This window comes from Hordeum vulgare, chromosome 1H, assembly GCF_904849725.1.
Source record: "Hordeum vulgare subsp. vulgare chromosome 1H, MorexV3_pseudomolecules_assembly, whole genome shotgun sequence".
In the NCBI taxonomy this organism is placed as follows: Eukaryota; Viridiplantae; Streptophyta; class Magnoliopsida; order Poales; family Poaceae; genus Hordeum; species Hordeum vulgare.
Window position 1 is genome coordinate 136,514,831 of NC_058518.1, and position 12,058 is coordinate 136,526,888.

Genomic DNA, 12,058 nt, shown 5'->3' on the forward strand with positions numbered 1-12,058 from the left:
AAAAAACCCAGATTGATCCCTTTAATATTTCATCACACACGCATTTAACGCAATGATTCCTAATTTCTTAGCGGCCACCGACGCTTCATCTCTTCGCGACTACGATTTTGGCGCACCTTTTCCCATTTCTTCTAATAAATTGAATTTCCTTCCTAAATCAGATTGACCGATTTCAATTCCCTGTGGGCCATCGCAACCCCGCTTTCCTTTTCGTCCATCAACGATTCGACCATCCGATGTATATCATCTATTCATATTGAGGTTCCTATTCTCCTAGATGAATAGCCGACACATCTGTACTGTTCAAAAGTTGTTAATTGGTACAATTTTATTTATTTCCAACATTCTGTCTTATCGTCCATAAGAAAGTATCCATCTGGTAGCAATGAAAGGAGAAGGAAGAACGTTGTGGATGATTTAGTACAATCACACCAACATCAACAATAACAACACAAGTGGTTGTAAGCATGTAGGTAATTCATCAGATGCGCATGCACAGTCCATTAGTGATGATAATGAACAACCAGTTCATACTGATGATATTTATGAAAAAATTAGGATAATCTTGATAATAAAGCAAGAGGCATGTTGGTTGAGAAATGGTCTATGAGAGGACAAAAAATAGCATACCATCTAGACGAGGTAGGAAGATGTCTTTTCATATGCCCATTATCATAGGAAATTAAGCAATGGGAGGAACATGATACAAAATGACTAGTTTATTCAAAAGATATCAACATAGTTTTTTCTTCTGCTGTGGATCTTCAAGTCTAGAATTAGCAGGAGTTTATTCAAAAGATTTCGTCAAAGATTTTTTCTTCTACTCTAAATATATACTGATTTTGGACAAGTGTTATTGATAATATTTCATATATAATGCATAATTTTTGTATTTTTTTTATGATGACAACATTAAAGGCCCCGGATTTTAGTCTCGCCCCGGGCCCCCAAAATCTTAGGACCGGCCCTGCACACACACACACACGCACACACACATGACATACCATAATTTTCAGTTGACGTTTGTAATCTTGGGACATCAGACCACAAACTACGACACAAATTTCACTGGACTATTGGGTAAGGTGTTAAGGCAAGTTACATGATACCTAACTAATTAAAAAAATCCTGCAAAAAACTAATTAATATTTACCAATGCTGATAGCACAAGAGGTGCACCACAAACAAGGCCCTCTGAAGTCTGAACAACAACTCATCAACGGAGCATGGGCTGACTTTGAAGCAGTGAACCGCGATTAAGCAATCAAGCTATAAGGTTCCAGGCTCCCCTCCAGTCAAGAACTTGTGGGCCCATGCCTCCAGGTACTCCTTGCCCATACTCATGAAAAAACTTCGATGCACTTCCGACTCTGGCTTACAAAGATAAATCCCAACTGACAGCCTATCAGCAGGTGTCAACGGAATTTCCTTTAGCATATTCCACAGAGGAGCATTTGGGTCTGACAGTGTTGGTGCTGTCCGTGTTGGTTTAGCGAGTCTGTCATGGATCCGAATTAAGTCCCTGTTGAAGGGATCTGGTTTCCTGCTATCGTGTAGTGCAACAGCCTGTGGCTTTGGATTTGCTTTTGCTTTGCTGACTATCTTGCACTGCTTCAAACTGGGTTTGAGAGCAGCTATTGTGCTCTCAGCCGATCCTGATGGTTCAGAAGATGGTGCACTAGTGCCTGACATAACTTCGCATGGTACTGTACCGACGGCGCTAATAACTGCAACCTCATGACACTCATCTTCACCCCCCAAAACAACTTTGTCCAAACCTGCCTTGTGTGGGTCCCCTGTGTCTGCATGAACAACCATCATGTTCAACGGATCCTGGGTTTCCAACTGATCATCATTTAAGTCAGCATCTGTAAGTAGGTCTGTCATCGAGGCATCATCAACTGGGCAATCGCTGAAGAGAGCTTGCAAATGGTCGAAGAATGGAATGGGTTTAACGAGAATAGCACGTTCTGCTAACTATACAAGAAAACTATCCATTAGTGCACTGGGAAAACTACGAAATGTTATTTTACATTCTAGAGATGCAATACTTACAGGTAGAGCAGCCATGGTTGCAGAAGGTAGTATTAACATTTTGTTTTTCTTGTCAAACCTGCTCCCTTTCTCGTTCATATAACGCGCCACAATGTTCCAGACCTCCTTGAAACGCCTTAAATGGCGATGGACCTGATCAACAGTGTAAGCAGACTCAAATCTAGCATTTAGTGCAGCTTGGCAATAATGGTGGTGTATCTTCTTGAATTTGGTCTTAGGTGGCATCGCCTTCTTTTTCTCAAGGTACCAATTAAGTAGAAACTTTGACATTACTGAGGGCCAATTTGTGGCTCTTGATCTTTTGGTTTTAAAGGAATTCTGATCTTCGCCTAGGTCCATGATGTGATCTGCAGGAAGTATGCAAAGCCACAGAATTAAGATGACTTTGCTATATTGTTGATGTGAGGTCAATGATAAGAGATAAATCATACTTACGGTCATCTCAAAAATAGCAGAAGCCATACAAGTAACCTTAGTGCAACAAGTGGAGCAAATCTCATCAAATAAATGCATTCAGCAATGCTAAATAATACACATCACAATGAAAATAAATCGATGTTCACCCTAAACCCATCAGGCAGATTCACACTAACCAGAGGCAGTTCACCTCTGCTTGATCTGTTACTATAATGAATCCAGAAAGTTCTCATACTAACTTCGGTCTCTCCAAATCAATGTACTACCTATTGGAAATTCACACTATAACTAATATAATCAATCTAGGCACTATTAAGAATCTTTGGTCATCATAGGAGATGATGTCTATACTTAAAAGTTATCTTACTGTTCCCAACAGAACGTAGGTTACAAACTTCACTTAGGTCCTGTATGGAAAAGAGGTTTTGTGAGCAAGAAATATAAAACACCCGTTCAGAGTTCAAACGCTCACTTCCTCTTCATGAAAGATAATATCATTGGTGATTGGCCAATTCTTGGTGGTGCGGTAGGGTTATCAAATGAGATTCACAGCCTATGTATGACAGCAGTGTTACTAGGTTTAACTGCATATCTTATATCTGCTAAGTAGTACCACCACCTAACCACAAGTATGATGTCGTCACGTTGTAAAAAATATTAATATCTCATATCTCATTTTCATTAGCCACGGTATCAAGATTCACATTCAGTAACTTGAGAGATTTGAGATCCATTAACGAACGCTACAGATGGCCAGTAAAAGTAAGCTCAGTTTGGCTCTTGTTACAAGTACAAGTAAAGTGTATATACAAATGTATTAAATACCTATACCTCAAGCAAGTGAAGATTAACAAGGCATCATGGGATGAGAGCTAAAAAGCACAGATACAGAGACACGGACACGGCGATACGCATACGGTGACATGGGATATGGCATTTTCCAAAAAAAAAACTATTCAGGGATACGGCGAGTATAGATACAAAATTTAGAAAATATGTCATGTAATATAGAGTTAAAGACAAAATATTAAAGAGAAACTGAGATGAAATCAGAGTACTGCCCCATTTGTTATTTGCTTTTTCAAGTTCTCAATGATCAGGTTGCCTCCAGAGTCCAGACCCATGTTATTACAACTTGCAAAATACACACTTAATTAGCTACCGGCTGTGGCGCTGCCAGATGCCATGCTCCCTAACAGCAAGCAGCAATCAACACTAAGCAGCAGCTAATCAAAAACATCATGCAGCAATCAAAAACCCAAGCAGCAACAGAATGGCTGCATGGGGAAGCAAGCAGCAGCAGCTCAATAGAAAAAAATCGAGTCACAAAGAGATGAAGAGACTCGAGGACTCGAGGTTAATTGCTCCAGCATGGTTGCCTTTGGGAGGAGAGGTTGCCAACTTGCCGGGCTTTGGAAAACGGCTCGACCAGGCGGCGCCGAGTCCAGGCAGTGGCGGCGGCGCGTTAGCTGGTGCCTGGACAGGTTCGAGGTCAAGCAGTCTGAAAATTTAGGGTTTGTATCAGGCCGAGCCCGTTACTGGGCCTCCCAAGTCCCCAGCATGTCCCTAACGTATCCCAGCCGTATCCCTATTTACTTTTCTTTCTTTTTGAGGCGAAAATGAGGGGCAGTTTCACCCGTGTTTGTGTTTTTTAGTGAGAGAGCACTTCGAGCACATCACTACATTGCAAGATGGGTGTATGAGGCATAAGTACAAAACGATGACAATGATGAGTATGTTTTAATTGGAGTGTTTGCTGCCCTCTTATACTAAGATGTTGTGTCTCTCTTATATGCAGCAATACCATTCAATGCAACTAACAATGATAAGTTCAGTCAGATGGTTGGCCCCATTGGTTAATTTGGCCCTGGTCTTGATCCACCTACTCAATATGATCTCCGTGAGCCCTTACGAAGGCTGAGTATGCAAAAACCAAGAGTGAACTCAAGGAACAGAGGGGGTGAGAAGATTGAGAATGGCTGCTCTCTCATGAGTCATGACCGATGCTTGGACTGATATGAAGAGGAGAAGCATTAAGAATCTGCTCACACATTGTTTGGAAAGTGTTAGCTTCATCAAGTCAAAGGAGACATCAGACACACCACATACAAGTGAGATGATCTTCAACCTGAATATCTGATTGACAAAACACTCGATGAATTAGGTGCTGAACAAGTGGTGCAGGTTGTGACCGACAATGCTTCAAACAACATGGGAGCTAAAGATCTCTTTGTTAGAATAAAACGCTAATGCAAGATCATAGACGACACACCGAAACACAATATTTGTTAACGAGGTTCACCGATATGGCTACATCCCCGGGACATGACTACGGGCGCTCCTCCCCAAGATACCGCAACACCGGCCGCCCGGGCGCCGTCACAACTCGCCGACTCCCCCGCGTACCTATTGCTATCCGATCGTCATGAGTTACAACGTGTGGTGCCCCTCGATATATAAGAGGCCTAGGATACAACGTGTCCGACTCCTACACGACTCGTACCTATCCACACCAATTACAACTCCAAGTCCACGTAACCCCTTGCGTACATAATATTCGACACAAATATAACAAACTCCACCTTGGCGAATATTCTCCACCACCTAGAAGTCGTCCATGCATCGAGCCTCCATGTACTCCGGACTTGAGTTGTCTTCTTTGTAGCTTACTTAGAGCTACCCGACGGGTCTAACCCGCCGCCACCCTGAGACTCCACTGCTACTCATGCAGCTCCACTCTTCATGACTCCACCTGCAATAGTGCTCCCTTGCAACTTGTAAAGATGCGAAGCCGTCCTCTCTCCTATCATCACGGTCATCCCATCTTCTATGATTTCCATGGTCTTCTTATCCCGATCACAACGGAATTCCATACCACCATCATGAAGAACACCAAGCGAAACTAGATTCCTCCTTAGCCCTGGCACATACCTGACTCCCCGAAGCATCCGCTCAACCCCGTCAAACATCTTGATTTTGACGTCACCTATTCCAGCAACACGATAACCAGTGTTATCGCCCACATAGGCGAAACCAAACTCACCAGATTTGTACGAAGAGAACCACTCCCTGTTGGGCGTCGCATGAAAAGAGCAAGCTAAATCCAACATCCACGCTTCAGTTTTAGTTGACCGTCTCTCTGATACTACGAGAGCATCACTACTGCTGTCTGAGTCACCACCATTAGTAGACAGGTTAGCACTAGCCTCACCCTTCAGTTCTGGGCATTCCCTCTTTATATGTCCCCATTCCTTGCACTTGTAGCACTGCACCTTTTTCTTCTTCTTCTTCTCCGCCTCTTGTCCCTTTCTGAGATGATTACCTTTAACTGTCAACCCCAAACCTTGAGTACTATCCCTTTCAGCAGCATTCTTTTGCTTCCTCAACTCATGTCCAAGCAATGCTGCCGTGATTTCCTCATTATTGACGGTTGTCTTTCCATGTGTCAACGTAATAACCAAATGCTCATAGGACGGTGGCAACGAAACAAGAAGAAGTAGTGCCTTATCCTCGTCCTCAATCTTCACATCCAGCCGTGCTAGATCCGTGACCAACTGATTAAAGGCGTTCACATGCTCCACAAGATCCGACCCTTCCTGCATCTTCAGCCCATAGAATTTTTGCTTCAAATACAGCTTATTGGTCGCTGACTTGGACATATAACGACTTGCCAACTTGTCCCAAATTTCCTTAGGAGAATCTTCATCCATGACATGATACATGACCTGGTCTGCAAGGCACAACCGTATGTTGGCGGCTGCCCGCACTTGCATATCCTCCCACGTATCGTCGTCAACCTTGGCCGGCTTCGTCTCCTGCAAACCCTTCAAGATTCCCTGCTGCGCCAGAAGATCCTTGACTCTTGTCTGCCATAGACCAAAGTTACCTGTGCCATCGAATTTCTCCACCTCAAATCTGGTGAACCCCGGCGCCATGCCGAGCCGCGATCTAACCGACCTGTTGCCGCCGGTCTGACCGCCCTTACTTGCCTCTGCGACTTCCTCACGAAAAAGATCTCCGATCCCAAATTCTTCGTCTAAAGCCACGCTGCAATACGCGATCTACCAACAAAACTGACTCGCACAAACTCCTTGTCCGCACTTCAGAAAATCACAGTAAAGTTTCGCAAACGCGTAGATGAGACTACTCTCCGTCGAAACCAACTGCTCCACCTGATCCTGCAGACTTATTCCTGATGTGCGTTTTACTGCTCCATCGCCCAGCCTTTTATTTACTCTGGATCGAACGACGGCCTTGCCTTTTCCTTCTCTTACACGGACACCGAGTCCAAGTATTCCACGTCTTGCATCGAATCCTGATCCGAGTCCAAAATCTCATGGACCCCAACATGCATGCACATAAGATATTCAGAACCATACATGTATCCTACAGTGCACCTAACCTGTCTAGACTAGGCACTAGTCCATCACGTTTCACGCGTTGTACCAGACACAACAAGATTCCTTGCAAATCCAAACTGACATGCATCTTGCTTATCTTTTAGACTCTTTTCCTTTCACGATGTATGCCCTGCCGAGTCATGCTAATGCACGCAACCCAGCCCGGCTGTCTCGCGAAGCCTGCCGCACGCGGAGACCAGCTGCCGTACCGAGCGGCCGTCCCGCGTACCCTGTCGTGGTTTTTCTTCTCTCGATCCGATCACCTCGGAAAAGCTCGCCGTCAATTCCGACGAACAACTCATAACTCTAATCTTGGTTCTTCGCGAGCGATCTGTTCAGCCATGTCGCACGTACTCGCCGTACGCCAACTCTGCTGCAACAGTCGCCACCTTGCGCATCATCCGTGCACGAGCCGTGTCGTACCCTGGCCACCCGCGTTGCCGACACAATCCATCCGCAGTGCCGCGCCGCCGCCTTTGTACAACACCGAGCGCATCATCTTGATGCTCTCACACTCCGATCTATCCGGCCGTCCCCCACGTCTGGTCGCCGGTCTGATCGCGAGCCGAATCCGTCGCCTCCGCAACGTCTTCAACAGCCACTACGCCGGTCCGATCGCCACGTCTAGCCGATCCTTACCGACCGCAGCTCATCGAACGGTCCAGGCCTCCTGCCCGAAGTGTCCGACACCACCGACCGCATCAGCGTTCGCCGCCATGCTCCACCTTGCGCCAATCGGACGTTCCCTGGCACCCGTCAAGCATGATCCTCGTACCTCCAGATGATCTTCCGCATAGCCTTCTCGCAACCTTGCTCTGATACCACTTGTTAGAATAAAACGCTAATGCAAGATCATAGACGACACACCGAGACACAATATTTGTTAACGAGGTTCACCGATATGGCTACATCCCCGGGGCATGACTACGGGCGCTCCTCCCCAAGATACCGCAACACCGGCCGCCCGGGCGCCGGCACAACTCGCCGGCTCCCCCGCATACCTATTGCTATCCGATCGTCATGGGTTACAACGTGTGGTGCCCCTCGATATATAAGAGGCCTAGGATACAACGTGTCCGACTCCTACACGACTCGTACCTATCCACACCAATTACAACTCCAAGTCCACGTAACCCCTTGCGTACATAATATTCGACACAAATATAACACTCTTCAAAGCGAATAGGCCAAACATCTTTTGGAGCCCCTATGTGCAATGTTCAATATAGCGGTAACTGGTACCATATCAGTCAAGTGCCGAGTAGGATAAATAGGTCAATTTTCCAGTTAATCGGCCAATAAGTCAGTTAAATGGCTATTCGGTGACCCACCCAGTAGCGATTAACTGACCAAGATGCCGATTAACAGGCATATATTTGGAACAATGCCTGTGTGACTCACACTGTCAATCTGATGCTCCAAGGGATTGGCAACTTGCCTAAGTTAAAGAAGATACTTGACCAAGCCAAAGGTTTCACAGTATTCGTGTATGGGCACCACCGCACCTTGGAATGCATGAGGCCCTTCACCAAGAAGAGAGAAATCATCAGGCCAGGAGTGACCAGATTTTCTTCCCAAATCCTTACTTTGCAGATAAGGCTGCTTCACTAAGGAAGATGGTGGTATCCTCGAAGTGAGACAAGACACGAAGAAAGGCAAGAATGCAACAGCAATCATTCTGAACAAGGCCTTTTCGAATGATCTGAATCTTTGCATTAAGGTGTTCGAGCCCTTGGTGAAGGTGCTATCCTTGGTTGATGGTGATGTGTGGCTGCCCATGGGCTTTGTGTATGGAGAGATTGTGGAGTCAAAGAAGGAGACAAAAGACGCTTTTGGCAATGTCAAGCGTCGTTACAAAGATGTGCTAGCCATTGTTTACAAGAATATAAAAGATAGGATTGATGCCCCACTGCATTTGACTGTGTATTTGCTGAATCCACACTGCACAGATGAGAGCATATTTGATACCTCAAAAATGGATTGTGCGGAATGTGGAGACATTCTATAATAGAAATGAAATCACTCAAGACAAAGTTGCGAACTATGAATTACCTATGTTCCAAAACAGACCTTTTGGGGAAAAGCTAGCAAGGACTAGTCCAAAATTTGACTATAATCCTGGTTAGTCATATCACTTATTAAGCATATTTTCTGATTTTGTGTTCTGAAAATAATTGTGGGAGAAACTGGACCGAAAGGCGCTTTCAATCAACTCACAACAAAACTCTGTCAAAACCACATCTGGTTTCACTTCATAACTTACAATTGTTAAGCGCTAGGTGTTAATTGCGTGTTTTGTCACTGCCTAGCACATATCTAGCCTAAGCACACGCCTAGCATGATTAAGCACTAGAAGTTCTGTTGTCGCCTAGCGCCTAGGCGCACGCTTAAGCGCACTTTTTTCACTGTAGAGTACAAAACAACTGGGACTGCTCCATAACAACACAATTTGGAAAAGTACCTATAATGACTAACGAGTAACCATCTCTACTTCCCATACGTGTTCATTTCATCATTTGTGGAAAGGCATCCAAACAAACATTGTTGTCTTAACAAATGGTCTTTTAACAGCTAAAAAAGGCCTTTTAACAAGATGTTAGGCAGCATTTAACACTGATCAGAGTACAATACTACTACGTGTTCGGTGCATGTTTACTTATGCGGTACACAAAGATTACATGCAAATATATTGTGTTATCCGTAAGGGGAGGCTACTTCGACAGCTCAGCTAGGAGATTTGCAATGAACAAACGGAAGTAGACCAGCAAAACCAAACCATGCAACTAAGGCTCTCGTCGATCATTTGAAGATTAAGAAGAATCGGGACTCTTCGTGCCTTTCCGTAGATCAGAAAGAATCAAATCACCTGAGTCCTCGCCGCCTTCTTGGCCTCCAGACATGGACTATGTCGCCGCCCAGCAATCCAACAATATGGAAGCTCACAGCGCGGCCCGGCGATTGACGCGGGGGGTGCGGGGAGGCGGGGGCGGGCAGCCGGGTGGGGGGAGGGGTGGTGCGGAGGCGGGGTGTCTCCCGGCAGCGAGGTGCGCGCGTGCCCGCGGGATGTGACCTGCGGGTGCGAGAACGGATTTGTGGGGATTTTTGAGCTGGTGTGCCAAGTGGGCCCCAGATGTACGCGAGCATCTCAAACAGGTCTCAAACGTTCGAAAAGATAACTCCTAAGGGTATATCTCCGGAAGGATTTACGGGTCAATAAGGATGCGTTTGGTTACCTGCATATACCCCGGATAGGCCCGCGCAGAAAGAAAATGACTCGTTGGTTACCCGTATACACTATTGGGCATGCATAGCACGAACATTAAAGTACTTCTCGGCTTGCATCGAGAGGAATGCTCAAGTCAGCCATTTTTGTGAAGACAGGTCCGAGCGGTGCAACCCTAAGCACGTGGACGTGAGCGGTTGCACGCGTGGATGCAAAGTGGAGAAGTCGTGTTGTTTCTCGAAGCGTCGCCATAAATTACCCTCACCTTCCTTCCTCACCACTCTCCCCTTTCTCTCTTTCCCACTCACACCGGCGACGGCAACAACCACGGGGGCGACAACAGGATGATCTAAGACGTCGGCTACGACCGCAACGACTACAGACCTCCACCAGAGCGCATCATCCATGGTGGTAAGTCTTTGCCCTCTAGATTTGCTGCATTAAACTCGGGCTAGCTTTAATTTGGGCAGGCGAGTGGAGAGTTAGGGAGGGGATTGAACACATGAAGGGTGGGGGATTGGATTCTGCATCGACGGCTTCTTGAGTTCATAGCTGATTTTTTATTACATCGGGGCTGGGGATTGGGGTACAAACTTTCTTGTTTGGCCGCGGCGACCATGGAGTCGCGTCGAGTGGCGATGGGGCGTAGCCATATTCTTTTCTTCCTCATCGCCTTTGTCCTCATCGTCTTCTTCAAGAACGATTGGTCTTGCACGGCCGCCTGTCGTCGGCGCCCTGCGCCTTGTCGTCGTCCTTCTCTTTCGTACCGACCAGAGTCCTTGTCATCCAATAGGTTGTTGCACGATGGTCATTCGGACGTGTGTGTTCCCTGTTGAAGGAGACCGGGACTAAGGGGTCCTCGGGCCGCTGGTCTATCTCTATAGGTCGGACAGGTGGGCCACTCTGTGACTATTATTGAAGGGCCAAACTATAAGACGACACCGTGTTCAGGAAGGAAACCTTTGAAGCCTTGGTGGGTGCTCCAAGTCAAGATAGTAGAATCGGCATGTTTATTCCCCGATGGTAACCGGCCATATGTAACCCTAGGTACCCGTGGTGTCTATATAAACCAGAGGGCTTTAGTTCGTAGAGGGCATCGGCGGAACCATCATCTTATCTCGTGATAGATTGACTCTGTAATCGTCATACACACTTCAATACAATCAAGCAGGACGTAGGGTTTTACCTCTTCGAGAGGGCTCGAACCTGGGGAAATACTATCCCTTTGTTTTCCTGTTCCCCATTGATCCAAGATCCACAGCTCGGGACCCCTACCCGAGATCCGCCTGTTTTGACACCGACATTGGTGCTTTCATTGAGAGTTTCGTTATGGGATCGCCAAAGGATCGATGGCTCGCTTAGCCATCAGCAATGGCATCTACACCGGGGACATCTTCATCCCGACTAACTCTTCACGTTCGGCAACATCGTTCTACATGCTGATGCGACCGGTCACCTCGACCAGATCATCGGCTTCACACCAGAGCAGAAGATTAGGTTCGGCAACCTAGAATACGTTGCCGACGCCCTAGGCGATCTGGTCCTTACAAGGCTCTCGGCCTCACCCGATGAGCCCGGAAACCCTAAACCTTTAACTTCGGGCCTCCTGCCTGGTCCCGTATCTGGGTCACTTCTTACCTTAGATCCGGCTTTGAGCTCGAATCCGACTATACCGTCCGAAGACCAGGGGTCAACCCTGGACGAGCATGCTCCCTGTGCCGACGTGCTGGAGGTCAACTCCGCAAGAATTCAGAAGACTAGTCCGACTGACCTCTCGCTATTGAATGAGACGTTGGCCCAAATGCAGACAATAAACATTACAGATGACCCGTCCTCGACCTATGCTCGGATCGGTCTTGCAGCACGCCAAGGGGAATTTTATGTCCCGCCCACCACACACTTGGTAGCCACTATCAAAGATTTAACCGATATGTTGGACTTCTCCTCGGAAGAGGTCGAGGAC

General features: G+C 46.5%; 1 protein-coding gene across 1 annotated transcript; it reads right to left on the reverse strand.

The window, feature by feature from the left end:
- Positions 1 to 996: 996 nt before the first annotated feature.
- On the reverse strand, positions 997 to 9,859 carry LOC123427155. Its single transcript, XM_045111131.1, has 3 exons — positions 9,739 to 9,859; positions 2,056 to 2,402; positions 997 to 1,977 (listed from the first exon to the last, which is right to left on the reverse strand). Exons 1-3 carry the CDS (start codon positions 9,770 to 9,772, stop codon positions 1,270 to 1,272), a joined length of 1,089 nt encoding a protein of 362 aa, XP_044967066.1. The 5' UTR covers positions 9,773 to 9,859; the 3' UTR covers positions 997 to 1,269.
- Between the last annotated feature and the right edge of the window lie 2,199 nt (positions 9,860 to 12,058).